This window comes from Uranotaenia lowii, unplaced genomic scaffold (assembly GCF_029784155.1).
Source record: "Uranotaenia lowii strain MFRU-FL unplaced genomic scaffold, ASM2978415v1 HiC_scaffold_87, whole genome shotgun sequence".
Taxonomy (NCBI): Eukaryota; Metazoa; Arthropoda; class Insecta; order Diptera; family Culicidae; genus Uranotaenia; species Uranotaenia lowii.
Window position 1 is genome coordinate 1 of NW_026598833.1, and position 16,972 is coordinate 16,972.

The following is a 16,972-nucleotide window of genomic DNA, read 5'->3' on the forward strand; positions in this document are numbered from 1 at the left end:
TAAAACAGAAACTAGACCAAAACTATAAACTAACTAATTAAAAAAGTTGAATTGTCACAAAAATCAATCTGCTGCATCTAAACGCTTTGATTTCATCAGGAAGGGTATTTGTTTGCGAGCCTTCGAAAAAATAGATCTTACAAGATTTTGAAATAATATTTTTATTTACATTAGAAATTTTCAAAAAGAAACCAAGTTTTTCCCAATTTGAAACTCAACATGTAGGATTTTAAACGATGAAAAAAGTATTAAGATATTTTCACTTTAGACTTAGTTATTGATGATTAAGTGGAAAATGTCATTGATCAAAGCTATCCCGGTGATCAATGTTACCCCGTTTTACGATACCTGTTCATGTCTTGTTAATGACACCATATTTTTTCTTATTTTCTCCCCGAACAGTTGAAATCGATGGACGCCAACCGGTATGCCACCAAGAAGACGATCGCCCAGGGCATGCTGGACATTGCCTTGCTGACAGCGAACGCATCCCAGCTGAAGTACATCCTGCAAGTGGGCGAAAAGCACGAATTCTACACGCTAATGTTGGTTCTCATCAGCATTTCTATTATCCTGCAGGTTAGTGAAAGTCTCTTTAACGGTTGCCCTGATTACTAACATTTTCTAGAAGAAAATTTTTCACGAAGCTTATCATTAATGGTTGACAACACCCCTCTCCTCCTTTTTCAATGGGAAATAATTAATGTTTCATTGGTGTGGTTCCTGCGTAATCATCAGGTATCGATGGGTGTCATGAATTTGTCGCTCAGTTTGCTCCGCGATTGTCGTCTGCATCTGCCGGAGTACCACGGATCGGCCAATGTCATCAATTACATTGTGACCGGGGCCGCCTTTCTGGTCGCCATGATCAATCTCATGATATCGGCTTTCGATCCCCGGATCATCAAATATGTGCTTGATTAGTGGTTTGGGAGTTTTTTTTCTCGATTTTCTGAACTTTTCCGCCTCCAAAATGTAGCCTACAATTTCTGTGTGACTGTGTTATGATTTTTTTGTCAAACTACCGAATATGAAGGTCATGTCAGATTGGTTACATACTTACTTGAATATTAGATGCAAGCTCTGTAGGTGTGAATTTGGAACATTAATTCAGACGATAGTCGTTATTTAGAAAAGTTCTCAGTGAGATTTCCAAAAAACCCTGATATTGACTGTGAGAATTTTCTATTGTTCCTGCCTTCAAATCTTATACCGTGGGAAATGACGAGAAGGCTGAAAATTTAAAATCATTGGTCTCGATTTTTTGAAGTATGAAGATCATCCTGGGGGCAAAATAGGTTATAATTTTTAAGTTTAAGAAAATATGAATTTAATAAGCATTACTATTAGGCCGGAACAAATATCAATTTCTTTTTTTGTCACCCCACCCCCCCCCCCACCCCATTTGAAAATTCCAAAAACATGAAGGGGAATAAGTATGTATGTAGTATGTAGTATTTTATAAAAATTTCGAAAAAAATTTATAGAATATTCGAATGATTTGAAGAGCAAAAAACAAATGGTAAAAGATGAGAGTTTTATCACCTTTTGTATCCTTGATTTCATTAAATTTTTCGACAAAAAATTACTTGGTTTATAGGTTTGGTGCAATGATATAGTATACAATTTTGTTGTATACAAGCTTTCGTGCAATTTATTCCAATTTATTTGTTTTTAAAAGCCTGTGATTTTCCCAAACGGCTTTTATTATTATTATTATTTATTTATTTATTATTATGAATTTTATCTTAGAATCTGTAATAGTAACTGGGTACTCGTAAGTTACGAGTCGTAACCCTTATTTACATTAAAAACTAAGAAAAGTTTCACGATTAGCATTTATCTCTCCAAACTGTCGGTAATTTTTTTACCGAAATTTAAGCTTCAGCGCTGTTCAACTTTTCTGCCATAATGATAGAAACAAATTACGTTGACAGCAATGCTGATTATATTACAGTTCGTTTGGTACTTCTTTTTTACAGAAATTTGACGGCACAGGCATTTCGGTAATTCTAACACTGATTAAAAAAGTTTGAGGACAAATTACGTTATATCACTCGATTGCACTCGAAAGTTACAGCAAATTTTCAGCAAAGGGAATCAAACAACATTTTCCTTTCTTCCCGCAGCTTATTGTGGGGCTACTTTTTGTCATTATCGGTAGCCTGAACATCAACCGGAAACGGGATCAAACGGCTGCAATCATTCTGAACGATGTCATTCTGGTGCTCATATTCGCCATTTCCCTTATCAATGTAATAATATCTGGTTTCGGTATCGAGTATTCCTCACAACCCCTGAGATTGCTGGAACGGGAAAGATACGATAGTTCCTCTCGCAGTAGCAGTATTTCAAACATGTCAACTTGAAGCACTTTAACAACACCTGATAACCATTTGTAACCTCACCGCAAAATCATTCAATACGTACTAACATTCCTAACCGAAGCTGTGTCATCCCCGATCATTCGCAGGTTTCGGCCGCCATGCTGGCCGTTATACTGACACTGGTTAACTTTCACAAAGGCGAACTGCACCAGCGGGTGGCCAACATTTTGAACCATTTTTCGTTGGGTTTCGTGGTGGTGGCACTGTTCTGCGACATCATCAAGATGAACTTCGGGCTGGATCCGGCAGTTCCCACTATTCATAACTAGAGAAACTATTCTAATGCAAATGATTTCGATTATTTCAAACGAAACGCAAAACGCTCTTCACGCTTTGCCAACTCCACACTGCTGCTGTTGACTCAAGTAGATTGCCCAGGGCATGGCCTGTATCGTACTTGCCAACTTCGATATCAACAAGGAAGCTAACCACAAGCTGGCCAACATGGTGCAGAACATTTCGCTCGGGTTCAATATGTCAACGGTAGTGATCAACATAATGATCAATGCACTGGAAGTTAAACAGATGAACGATCAGTCGGGCCTTAATACGGCGCTGAATGCTAAAGATGAATGAACCTTCAATGAAATCAGTTAAAAGCCGTTGAAAATTATTTCCAATATATAATCTGACATGACCTTTATACGAACATTTTTTTTTGTAGGGTTTTAGTTTTTTATGGTTGAAGTGCTGCTATTTGCCGATCTCAGTAAAAACCAAATTAAAACGTACTTTAGAAACCAAATATTATTGACATTGTTTGGCGCTAAAGCTAGTATTAAGTTGTAATAAGATGTACTTATAAAAATATATTTGGAATTTCATGTGGAGTTGTTTTGCTTCTGAAAGTATCACAGTCCCTAAAGAGACTCCATATACATACTACCCAGGCGCGGATCTAGAGATTGCTCTTAGGGGGGGTGATCTAGTAAATTTCCGAAAAATATGGCCAAAATTTTTTGAGTGATTGGGAAAAATAAAAACTGTGACAGGAAAAATGTTGATGATAAAGATGAAGAGAATTCAGCATTATGTAAACAATGTTAAAGACAATTAAAAAAAAAATTGTTCAAAGAATTCTGTATATCTGTTTGTGGCTGGCTTAGTCTTACTTAGGCAAAAAGCAGACAAATGTTTTTTTTTTTCACTGGTATGAAGTTGAATTTACGTTTATTTATCAAGTTGGGGATATGGAATGACCATTTGTTTATATTAATCAGATTAGAAATCCATAAGCAATTTAATTTTAAAAATCGTACTTTATTTATTTTCAGTCAGAAATAAATCTGTTTGTATGATTTCAACTTACTACAAAGAGCATCTCTGGTTATGGTTAAAGCTACGTTTTATTAATTTTGACTACTACAATATTCGGGTAAAAAGCCATTTACACAAGTTTCAATTCGGTATCGAATTTTGAATACGGCGAATGCGCCAACTGTAAACAAATCCAAATTAGCACATAAATGCGTTAAACTCTTTATTTTACATCCGAAAACATGATCTCCTTTTAATTTTTCTTATTTTAGTGAAGTTAAATTTAATTTTTTAAATAAGGCGAATAGCTTTTTTTATGAGTGTGTAATCCCACAATTCATTCGCCCATTTCCCCTCAAAATTTCGTTGCGAACAAAAGGGCCAATAGTTATTTCGAGATGGAAAAAGGGCACTGAAGTTTTTGAAATTTGTTTTCCCAGGACGAGGAGAAGCACAAATCAGCATTTATAAGATCGTTGAATGTGCTAATGTGTTAATGTGATCATTTGGACCCGCTTTCAAGCCGAAATTTGCTTGAATATTGCTTCTTTAATGAGTGATCCAAAAGGCGAACAGTCATTCTGCAATTCAAAAGGGCGCTCCAATTTGGCGAATGAACAAAATGAGAGCATTAGTCTGTGGTAAAAGGGCCCACAGTTATATTTATTAATTTTTTGAAGTAATTAGTACGGAAAAGCTATATTGATCGATCGGGTGATGAAATTAAATCAATTTGAAAGCATTTTAGCGACTTATTTAGGAAAATGATTGTACGCAGCTAAATAGGAAATTGATTTTATTTTCTGAAACTTGGAATGCGTTTTTTTCAAAACAAAGGTCTTGGCGCATTCGCCGTTTTCAAAATTCGATACCGAATTATATTTAATCGAACATTTTCTCTTTTAAATTCCAATTTTAAACCGTATACTGCTTCATTGCTTATCGAAACCCGTCAATGTATTTGTTCAATAATTTTTCATATTTTTCTCTTAAAGATCGATTAAAATATCAATTCGAAGACGTCAATCAAAAAAAATCTAAAACAAATAAACATTTAAACACAAATAAGCAAGTATCTAGACAAATAAAATATAGATTGCTAATCATTATATTCACTTTTTTTTTAAAGAGGTTTGCTGAATAGATCTTTTTATATCTTATCGAATACTTACAGCTTTTTTTCAGTGAGTTTTGAAAAACAAGTTGAGTTTTGAAAAACAGGTTGACTACAAAGAGCGGACAGATTTGACAAAAAAAACTTTGCTCAGTTTTGGAAAAAAAACAGCACATTTTTGAATGTTTTCAAATGCTTTGCGCTGCACTTGTGTATCGTTTTTCTCTTTCAGCACTTCGACTTTTCAAATGCTCGGAGTATGGAAACGAAAATTGTGGTGGAGGTACCCAGTGTCTTGTTAAAACGTTAAGCTTTGTGATATCATCAATAGTTGAGTAAGGTTTAGGATGAGCCTTCAAAACACACCTATATCTATTTCACAGACTAATGAGTCTGCAGTATATGCGAACGTCTGATTATTCTGGAGGCCAGATTTGCTAGTAGAACTTGGAAACATTTCGATGCTTCTATGGTTCAGTTGCAGATGTACATATGTTCTTACCCCTTATAATCTTCGGTGGCATGCATGTTTCTGAAAGCAGAGACTAACGGTAGCAGATCCGGATGTATATTAGATGCAAGCTCTGTAGGTGTGAATTTGGAACATTAATTCAGACGATAGTCGTTATTTAGAAAAGTTCTCAGTGAGATTTCCAAAAAACCCTGATATTGACTGTGAGAATTTTCTATTGTTCCTGCCTTCAAATCTTATACCGTGGGAAATGACGAGAAGGCTGAAAATTTAAAATCATTGGTCTCGATTTTTTGAAGTATGAAGATCATCCTGGGTGTTCGATGCACACGGAAAAAAAATCTGCACGAATATAGTGGCGCTCTCTGGTCCTGAGGAAGCGAAGCAGTTCAATGTATTTCCAACGTTTTACCACTGGGGCAGGCTGTCAGATCGAGAGCGTTAGCAGCAGTGGGCTGCGAGGAAAACAAAAAAGAATAATTTCCGCTCTTTTCATCAGGCCCAGTATAAAAGGCCCTGTAGGAAAGCGCGTGGCCTTTTTTTCCGACAGTGGCGGCCGAACAATAAACATAAACAAACGGACCCAGCAGAGCAGATCATCGAACAAATTGAAAGTTGAATTTTGTGAATATTTTGTACCAAATAGTTTTAAAAGTATTAATAATTAGGAAAAGTAGTTTAAATAAATTTATGTAGTGCTGAAATAAATGTGTATGAAATAAAATAAGTGCAATAAACTTACCAGTGCTGAAAAGGAAAAAATAAGACTACTTACCTGGATACTTACCTGCGCAAAATTGATGACGAACCTGGAAAGAAAATTGAAGTGAGGACATCCAACGGCGAAATTAAAGGTACTTCCGTTCATGGTCCTTCGAACCGGATGCCCGTCGAACTCCGAGCGTCCGGAACTACTCTAATTTCTGGAAGATAACCTTATCATCTCGACGTTGGTGGAGTGAGCTGCAATCAAAATTTACAATTGTACAAGGCATTGAAATTGCCTCAAGAAGGTAATTAATATTCCAACCAACTCTATTTTGGTACGTTTTGTGCTCCGCTGGGAATTTATATTGCAGATTAACGCACGTGCATAATGGCATCGGAACGGCGCATTAAGTCGCTAAAAATGCGACTTCGTAGTATAGAGACGTCGTTTAACCTGATCAAAGTCTTCGTTGAAAACTTCGACGAAGAAACGCAGTCGATGGAAGTTCCCGTTCGGCTGGAAAACCTGGCCGTGTTGTGGGTGGACTTCGGCAAAACGCAAGCCGAACTTGAAGCCGCTGATGTCGACGACAATGCGGTGATGGAACATCAGCTGAAGCAGCGGGCCCAGTTCGAGACGGACTACTACCGTGTGAAGGGTTTTTTGCTGTCCGTTAATAAAAGTACATCGCCCAGCTCCCACTCTTGTCACTCCAGTGCGCATTTCCCTACTTCTTCGCAAATTCGGCTCCCAGATGTAAAACTTCCTGTTTTTAATGGCGCTCTCGAAAATTGGTTGAATTTTCATGACTTATTTATTTCGTTGGTGCATTCGTCGACTGAATTGTCTAATATTCAGAAATTTTATTATTTGCGTTCGTCATTAGCGGGGGATGCGTTAAAGCTGGTACAAACGATTGCGATTAGCGCCAATAATTACCCAGTTGCGTGGAACTTGCTGATAGATCACTTCCAAAATCCTGCACGTTTGAAACAAGCCTATGTCGACTCCCTTTTTGAGTTTGCTCCGTTGAAAAAGGAATCTGCAAGTGATCTTCATTCTCTGGTGGAACGATTCGAAGCTAATGTCCGCATCTTGAAGCAGTTGGGAGAGAGAACCGAGTTTTGGGACGTGTTGCTGATTCGTATGCTCAGTATTCGTCTTGACCCCACTACACGAAGGGATTGGGAAGAATTTTCGTCGACTCATGAGGCAGCTACCTTCCCAGATCTGGTCAGCTTTCTACAGCGGAGGGTCACCGTTTTGCAGAGTGTGAGCAACGTTCAACTGGACACTTCTTCGTCTTCGGCACCCAAAAAACCGGTTCATCGATCAGCAATCATCAGCAATGGAGCTACTCAATTCTCACCACGCCAATGTTTCGCCTGCTCTGAACACCATCCACTTTATTTATGCCAGACGTTCTCCAAGATGACCATCGAAGATAAAGACAAATTAGTACGCCGTCAACAACTTTGTCGGAACTGCCTACGTAAGGGACATCAATCACGAAGTTGTCAATCCAAGAACTGCTGTCGAAAATGCCGAGGGCGCCACCATAGCCAACTATGCAGCACAGGTACCAGCCAGGGTGAATCCAGCAAGCCGAGAGCCGAGGGGAATACGTCGAGGGATTCTAACCCTACCAGCGAAGAAGTGTCATCATTGTCTGCAGCAGTCGGGAAACTTCCCAAGAAGGGTCACCCTAACAAGGTGCTTCTAGCAACGGCCGTGATCAAACTGACGGATGATTACGGCAATACTCACTTCGCCAGAGCGCTCCTCGACTCGGGTAGCGAATGCAACTTCATCACCGAGTCATTTGCGCAAAAACTCAAAGTTCGTCGCACCAAAGTTCACCTCTCCATCTCCGGAATTGGTCAGTCATCCACTCAATCTCGCTCCAAGCTTCGCACCACCATACACTCTCGAGTTACCGGATTTTCGACTATCGTAGAGCTCCTCGTATTGCCAAAACTCACTCTAAGTTTGCCATCCGCCACTTTAGACATTTCTAATTGGAACCTTCCGAAAGAAATTCAGCTCGCAGATCCTAACTTTTACCAAACCAACCCTATCGACATCGTCCTTGGCGCAGAAATATTTTTCGATCTCTTCAAACCGTCTGTCAGAATTCCTCTTGGAGATTCACTGCCTGTTCTGGTGAATTCTGTTCTGGGATGGGTTGTTTCTTGGAAAGTTACCAACTCTACTGCTACCAGCTCTGTTATCGCCAATCTTGCCACCGTCGCAGATATTTATCGCCTCATGCAACGATTCTGGATCATCGAAGAGGCAGATTCAGCTCCCTGTATGTCGGTGGAAGAAGCAGCCTGCGAAAAGCACTTTTCGCAGAACGTTCAACGCACCCCAGAAGGTCGATACATCGTTCGATTGCCGTTCAAGGAACCTGTTTCCAGCGTAGGCGACAATCGCAGCATCGCACAACGTCGATTCCGGATGGTCGAGTCTCGCTTGCAACGAGACACCAATCTACAGGCTCAGTATCACGACTTCATGGCCGAATACGTCACCTTAGGACACATGCAGCGAGTAGACACTTCTACTCCACCTACCCAGCAATATTACCTTCCTCATCATGCGGTGATTCGTGAAGATAGCTCGACTACCAAGGTGCGAGTCGTCTTCGATGCTTCGTGCAAGTCAGGATCTGGCAAATCGCTAAACGACGTGCTCATGGTCGGGGCAGTCATCCAAGACGACCTTCGTTCAATCATCCTGAGAACCAGAATCAATCCTGTTTTGCTCATCGCTGACATCCAAAAAATGTACCGTCAAATCCTGGTCGACGAACGAGACACTCCTCTCCAGCGGATTCTTTGGCGAAGTTCACCGGACGATCCTGTCAGCACGTTTGAGCTGAAAACAGTAACCTACGGCACAGCTAGTGCACCATTCTTGGCCACCAGAACCCTACAACAACTGGCAGACGACGAAAAAGCGGATTTCCCTTTGGGCGCGGCGATTCTAAAGAGAGATGTGTACGTAGACGACCTGGTTACCAGCGGAAGGACTCCTGAAGAACTGGCGGAAGTGCGGAATCAACTTGACCAATTGTGCCGACGAGGAGGTTTTGAATTCCGGAAATTTGCGTCGAACATCGAATCCGTTCTTGATGGCATTCCTTCCGAACGACGTGCGCTTCAATCATCAGTCGAGCTCGCAGCTGATCAGACCATCAAAACCTTGGGGTTGCACTGGGAACCAGCTTCGGATCACTTCCGGTTCCAAATTCGGTTACCTGAACACTCTCGAGACGTGGTTCTCTGCAAGAGGTTGGCCCTCTCACAAATCGCCCAGCTGTTCGACCCGTTGGGATTGGTAGGCCCTGTCATCGTTACTGCGAAAATGTTTATGCAGACTCTGTGGAGTCTGAACTCCGACGACGGCAAGCCATGGGGATGGGATCAACCACTACCACCATCTCTGACCACGTATTGGCAAAATTACTATGCGCAATTACCTGTCCTCGATCAGCTTCGAATCCCACGATGCGTCGTGCTTCCCGAATTTGAATCCATCCAGCTACACCTGTTTTCTGACGCTTCAGAAAACGCCTACGGGGCCTGTGCCTACTTCCGATCAAGGGACTCATCAGGTTCTATTTCAGTCGGCCTTCTCACGGCCAAATCCAAAGTCGCTCCTCTGAAAAAACGTAGCATTCCCCGGCTTGAACTCTGTGGGGCTCTCGAGGCAGCCCAATTGTACCAGAAAATCTCTTCAACCTTCGGAAGGAAGTTCGATACATTCTTCTGGGTCGACTCAACCACGGTGCTCGCCTGGCTGAAGGCGACTCCTTCAGTCTGGACAACGTTCGTGGCCAATCGGGTTTCAAAAATCCAGCTTGCAACAGTCGGCGCTTCCTGGAATCATGTTGCTGGTCAAGAGAACCCTGCTGACCATTTGTCTCGAGGAATCGACGCAAAAACGCTGATCTCCTGTAAACTGTGGTGGAATGGACCAAATTGGCTTCGGTCCGATGACTTTTTGCAGCTGACATCGCCATCAAGCACCTCCTACGAGACCCATCTAGAGTTCCGCACATCCAAACCGGTCGGCCTAACAGCCTCAGCAGACAGTTCCTTCATCGACACCTTTGTTGGCCGATTCTCGAAATACCAAACCATGCTACGCGTCACAGCATTCTGCCTCAGGTTGTCACGCAAGTCTCGAAGCGCAGAAGCCAGAAAAAGAACGTTCCTCTCAGCGACGGAAATTCGCGATGCCGAGAATGCTCTCATACGATTGGTGCAAGCTCAAGAATTCTCCGAGCACGTAGCAGCCCTGCAAGCATCGAAGCCAGCTCCAATCAGGTCCCCACTCCGATGGTTTACGCCGTTCCTAGATGCAGATCGCCTGATGCGTGTTGGAGGACGAATCGACAAATCAGCTCTAAATTACGACGCCAAGCACCAAATTCTTCTTCCGTACAATCATCGATTCTCCGCCCTGCTGGTGGAGTGCTTACACGAAAGGCATTTGAACGCAGCACCTCAATTGCTGCTTGGAATCCTTCGATTGCGGTACTGGATCACAGGGGCCAGAAAGCTGGCCAAAACGATTGTTCATCGCTGCATAATTTGCGTCCGAGCTCGCCCTAAATTGGTTGAACAATTCATGGCAGAGCTACCAAAGGAACGCGTAATTGCCGCCCGACCCTTTTCGGTTTCCGGTGTCGATTATTGGGGCCCGATCCTGCTCAAACCTCCTCATCGTCGATCAGCCCCAATCAAGGCATTTGTAGCGGTGTTCGTCTGCTTCACCACGAAGGCTGTCCATATCGAACTTGTTTTCGACTTGACGACAGCCAAATTCATCCAGGCTCTTCGTCGCTTCGTGTCTCGCCGAGGGCCACCATCAGACATCTACAGCGACAACGGGAGAAACTTTCTTGGTGCCAGCAATGAATTGCGAAAACTTCTGCGCTCGTCCGACCACGCATCTGCCGAATGCTCCGATTCCAACATCAGGTGGCATTTTAATCCGCCACGAGCATCTCATTTCGGCGGATTATGGGAATCCGCAATTAATTCCGCCCAAAAGCACTTCCTTCGAGTCGTCCGTGATCGCCCATTGGCTTATGACGATATGGATACCTTATTGTGCCAGATAGAGTGCTGCCTCAATTCGCGCCCGATTACTCCAATGAGCGACGATCCGACTGATTTCGAGCCGCTTACTCCAGGGCATTTTCTGGTGGTGGCAGCAAACTCAAAAGCTGCTGCAGGACATCTGGCGTCGATGGCACCTGGAATATTTGTCATCATTAGCCCAAAGATCAAAGTGGTTAAACTCACCTGTAGCACTGAAGGAGAACCAGCTCGTCCTTCTCAAGGAGGATGGGATCCCACCAATTCGCTGGCCAACGGCCAGAATCACCCAATTGCATCCAGGGACTGATGGCATCACAAGAGTCGTTACCCTGCAGACCCCAAAAGGCTCTTGTACCCGTCCGGTGGCGAAAGTTTGCCTTTTGCCCATTGCATCATCAGCGGAGGAAAGTGAAAAACCGCCCGCCGCTGACCAATAAGCAGCAGACAAAATTTGCTGTTTCTCAATCACACCAACCAATCTCCGTTCCTGCTTCAATCATCATCACAACACTTCACCTCAGATCGGCGCTAAACTTGTTTCCTGTTGCCGATTGCATCACCACCGGAGGATCAAAAAACACTACCGGCGTTGACCAATCAGCGACAGAAACAAATTGTCATCACACGGCCAAAACGACACAAACACTTCCGGCGGATCCAGTTTTCTTGAACTTTCAAGGCACTGTTATGTTTGGATCAGGTGAGTTCCTGTCCAACACTTCATGTTCACTTGAAGGGGTCTACCGGGTCTATTTTTCAGAGCACTCCTCATCCTTCGGTAAACAAACAAGCACCAATCTTCAGCAATGCTCCAGTCAGGTCGAATCGCCCAGGTTTATCGTTTTGATTATTTTCAAGGCCCAATTTCACCTGGGCCAGGTGAGTCCCTGTCCAACGAGCCTATTTTATCTCGAAAGTGCTACTGGGTCTTAATATTGCAGGCACTTTCCAATCCTTCGAACAAACCCAATAAGCAGCAGCCAAGCTTCCGACGTCGAATGGTCCAGTTCTACCGTTTTAGAATTTTCAAGGCTCAATTCCACTTGGGCCAGGTGAGTCCCTGTCCAAAGATCCTATTCTTCTTAGGAAGTGCTACTGGTCTTCCAATTCCAGGCAAAACGAAACGAATCCACACATGCGACCGACGAAACAAATCCAAAGCCCGACATCGACCGATGAAACGAATTCACAACCGCGACCGACGACGAGACGAATCAAAATATCACATTTTGCGACCGACGAGACGAAAATTTTGAGGAGCCGGCTCAAAAGTAAACAACACCTTCACGCTACGGGGGAAAAGATCATCGGTACCCGAGTTTTCAACCAGTGGGATGCTGTCAGAAATGGGTATTTCTGAAGGGGCCAGTATGTTCGATGCACACGGAAAAAAATCTGCACGAATATAGTGGCGCTCTCTGGTCCTGAGGAAGCGAAGCAGTTCAATGTATTTCCAACGTTTTACCACTGGGGCAGGCTGTCAGATCGAGAGCGTTAGCAGCAGTGGGCTGCGAGGAAAACAAAAAAGAATAATTTCCGCTCTTTTCATCAGGCCCAGTATAAAAGGCCCTGTAGGAAAGCGCGTGGCCTTTTTTTCCGACAGTGGCGGCCGAACAATAAACATAAACAAACGGACCCAGCAGAGCAGATCATCGAACAAATTGAAAGTTGAATTTTGTGAATATTTTGTACACCAAATAGTTTTAAAAGTATTAATAATTAGGAAAAGTAGTTTAAATAAATTTATGTAGTGCTGAAATAAATGTGTATGAAATAAAATAAGTGCAATAAACTTACCAGTGCTGAAAAGGAAAAAATAAGACTACTTACCTGGATACTTACCTGCGCAAAATTGATGACGAACCTGGAAAGAAAATTGAAGTGAGGACATCCAACGGCGAAATTAAAGGTACTTCCGTTCACTGGGGGCAAAATAGGTTATAATTTTTAAGTTTAAGAAAATATGAATTTAATAAGCATTACTATTAGGCCGGAACAAATATCAATTTCTTTTTTTGTCACCCCACCCCCCCCCCCCCCCACCCCATTTGAAAATTCCAAAAACATGAAGGGGAATAAGTATGTATGTAGTATGTAGTATTTTATAAAAATTTCGAAAAAAATTTATAGAATATTCGAATGATTTGAAGAGCAAAAAACAAATGGTAAAAGATGAGAGTTTTATCACCTTTTGTATCCTTGATTTCATTAAATTTTTCGACAAAAAATTACTTGGTTTATAGGTTTGGTGCAATGATATAGTATACAATTTTGTTGTATACAAGCTTTCGTGCAATTTATTCCAATTTATTTGTTTTTAAAAGCCTGTGATTTTCCCAAACGGCTTTTATTATTATTATTATTTATTTATTTATTATTATGAATTTTATCTTAGAATCTGTAATAGTAACTGGGTACTCGTAAGTTACGAGTCGTAACCCTTATTTACATTAAAAACTAAGAAAAGTTTCACGATTAGCATTTATCTCTCCAAACTGTCGGTAATTTTTTTACCGAAATTTAAGCTTCAGCGCTGTTCAACTTTTCTGCCATAATGATAGAAACAAATTACGTTGACAGCAATGCTGATTATATTACAGTTCGTTTGGTACTTCTTTTTTACAGAAATTTGACGGCACAGGCATTTCGGTAATTCTAACACTGATTAAAAAAGTTTGAGGACAAATTACGTTATATCACTCGATTGCACTCGAAAGTTACAGCAAATTTTCAGCAAAGGGAATCAAACAACATTTTCCTTTCTTCCCGCAGCTTATTGTGGGGCTACTTTTTGTCATTATCGGTAGCCTGAACATCAACCGGAAACGGGATCAAACGGCTGCAATCATTCTGAACGATGTCATTCTGGTGCTCATATTCGCCATTTCCCTTATCAATGTAATAATATCTGGTTTCGGTATCGAGTATTCCTCACAACCCCTGAGATTGCTGGAACGGGAAAGATACGATAGTTCCTCTCGCAGTAGCAGTATTTCAAACATGTCAACTTGAAGCACTTTAACAACACCTGATAACCATTTGTAACCTCACCGCAAAATCATTCAATACGTACTAACATTCCTAACCGAAGCTGTGTCATCCCCGATCATTCGCAGGTTTCGGCCGCCATGCTGGCCGTCATACTGACACTGGTTAACTTTCACAAAGGCGAACTGCACCAGCGGGTGGCCAACATTTTGAACCATTTTTCGTTGGGTTTCGTGGTGGTGGCACTGTTCTGCGACATCATCAAGATGAACTTCGGGCTGGATCCGGCAGTTCCCACTATTCATAACTAGAGAAACTATTGTAGCATTATAATTAAGTTAGTCTAGCTATTTTGTTCTGAGCGTGTATTGATTGAGTGAAAAGATACCAAAGAATGAGTGTTTAGTATTAAGAGTGTAGCTGTCAAACGCGCACGTGGAAAAAAACAACACAAACAAAGATCAACAAAACAACATCAACGTACAAAAACAATCAACGCAAGAAAACGTTTAGGCGGTAAGATTCGCCATCGCGCATTAAATCAACAGTGCCCGCATTCGTTTGATGTCCCAGAGCTTTAGTCATCGAATAAGGAGGATATTCCGGAGCTACTTGATGAAAAGGTGAGCCAATAGAACCACTTTCAGTGGATCGGATAAACAAATTGGAATTCCCTCAGCTCAGCAGGCGACGGATTGAGTGAGACGAGGCAACAACCGACCGAGCCAGCTCCTACAGGTGACAATCCCAGCGGAAACAACGGTAAAGCAGCAAAAGTTCATTTTAATTCTTATTCTCAAACTCACCTCTCTTCGTAGGTTGAAGTTAGCGTTGAGAAGGTGGAGAAAGAAATTGAACACGAAAGAACAATCGTAAGCAGCGTAAACCAGGTAGAAGGGTGAGTGAAACAAACTAAAAATCCCCTCCGCAAATGGTGTTTGAAGAGTCTCAATTTTACAGACCATAAGCCGCTGCCCTTGTGTCCATTTATCCGACGGTAGAAATTTGAAGTTGGATAACGAAAACGACCCCCACGCGGGTGAGTAGCAAAAACATTGTGCCGGAAAATTCAAATGCTAAGCCATGATAATTAATGAATAGGTCGTTTTTGGAGAACTGAATTCTCTTTTTTCGAGACTCGTTTTTGTGCCATTTCTGGCTTTTTCGAGTCTCGTTTTTGAGAACGGAATTCCCGACGCCGTGAAACTCCAACGATTTGGATCCAGCCGGAAGCAGTCTACGGAGGTGCTCCGGGCAGTGGTGCGTGCCCGTGGAGCCGAGCAACCAGCCAGTGTTGCCAGATATTCCCGTGATCATCAGCTGTGATAAACCTGTGTCGTCCGATAGCTGTGATATGACTGTTGTGCGTTTGGGATGTAAAGTTTGTGAACTATGGTAGGAAACGGGCCCGTGAGTAGTTATTATGTAAGCTAGCTTAAGTTTTTAAAATGTCGTGTGTAAGTAAATAATTATAATTGCTACAGATTTGGGTTTTGAGTGTTTGTGTTTTGGGTAAAAGTTAGCCGAGCAGCACACACTGAAAGTCAGTGGTGCTCAACCTGTTTCACTATTCTAATGCAAATGATTTCGATTATTTCAAACGAAACGCAAAACGCTCTTCACGCTTTGCCAACTCCACACTGCTGCTGTTGACTCAAGTAGATTGCCCAGGGCATGGCCTGTATCGTACTTGCCAACTTCGATATCAACAAGGAAGCTAACCACAAGCTGGCCAACATGGTGCAGAACATTTCGCTCGGGTTCAATATGTCAACGGTAGTGATCAACATAATGATCAATGCACTGGAAGTTAAACAGATGAACGATCAGTCGGGCCTTAATACGGCGCTGAATGCTAAAGATGAATGAACCTTCAATGAAATCAGTTAAAAGCCGTTGAAAATTATTTCCAATATATAATCTGACATGACCTTTATACGAACATTTTTTTTTGTAGGGTTTTAGTTTTTTATGGTTGAAGTGCTGCTATTTGCCGATCTCAGTAAAAACCAAATTAAAACGTACTTTAGAAACCAAATATTATTGACATTGTTTGGCGCTAAAGCTAGTATTAAGTTGTAATAAGATGTACTTATAAAAATATATTTGGAATTTCATGTGGAGTTGTTTTGCTTCTGAAAGTATCACAGTCCCTAAAGAGACTCCATATACATACTACCAGGCGCGGATCTAGAGATTGCTCTTAGGGGGGGTGATCTAGTAAATTTCCGAAAAATATGGCCAAAATTTTTTGAGTGATTGGGAAAAATAAAAACTGTGACAGGAAAAATGTTGATGATAAAGATGAAGAGAATTCAGCATTATGTAAACAATGTTAAAGACAATTAAAAAAAAAATTGTTCAAAGAATTCTGTATATCTGTTTGTGGCTGGCTTAGTCTTACTTAGGCAAAAAGCAGACAAATGTTTTTTTTTTCACTGGTATGAAGTTGAATTTACGTTTATTTATCAAGTTGGGGATATGGAATGACCATTTGTTTATATTAATCAGATTAGAAATCCATAAGCAATTTAATTTTAAAAATCGTACTTTATTTATTTTCAGTCAGAAATAAATCTGTTTGTATGATTTCAACTTACTACAATGAGCATCTCTGGTTATGGTTAAAGCTACGTTTTATTAATTTTGACTACTACAATATTCGGGTAAAAAGCCATTTACACAAGTTTCAATTCGGTATCGAATTTTGAATACGGCGAATGCGCCAACTGTAAACAAATCCAAATTAGCACATAAATGCGTTAAACTCTTTATTTTACATCCGAAAACATGATCTCCTTTTAATTTTTCTTATTTTAGTGAAGTTAAATTTAATTTTTTAAATAAGGCGAATAGCTTTTTTTATGAGTGTGTAATCCCACAATTCATTCGCCCATTTCCCCTCAAAATTTCGTTGCGAACAAAAGGGCC

The 16,972-nt window shown here is 41.4% G+C and overlaps 1 protein-coding gene and 1 long non-coding RNA gene across 2 annotated transcripts; both read left to right on the forward strand.

The window, feature by feature from the left end:
• Positions 1-402: 402 nt before the first annotated feature.
• Positions 403-14,432, forward strand: LOC129760943 (ninjurin-1-like; the record flags this gene model as incomplete). Its single annotated transcript, XM_055758626.1, has 2 exons — positions 403-579; positions 14,170-14,432. Coding segments are annotated over 2 exons (360 nt in total), but the record flags the coding sequence as incomplete, so codon positions are not given.
• A 16-nt stretch (positions 14,433-14,448) lies between these two features.
• LOC129760944 (uncharacterized) lies at positions 14,449-14,914 on the forward strand. The gene is made up of 3 exons (XR_008740408.1): positions 14,449-14,664; positions 14,721-14,803; positions 14,860-14,914. It is a non-coding gene; the product is annotated as an uncharacterized LOC129760944 (long non-coding RNA).
• The last annotated feature ends 2,058 nt before the right edge of the window (positions 14,915-16,972 follow it).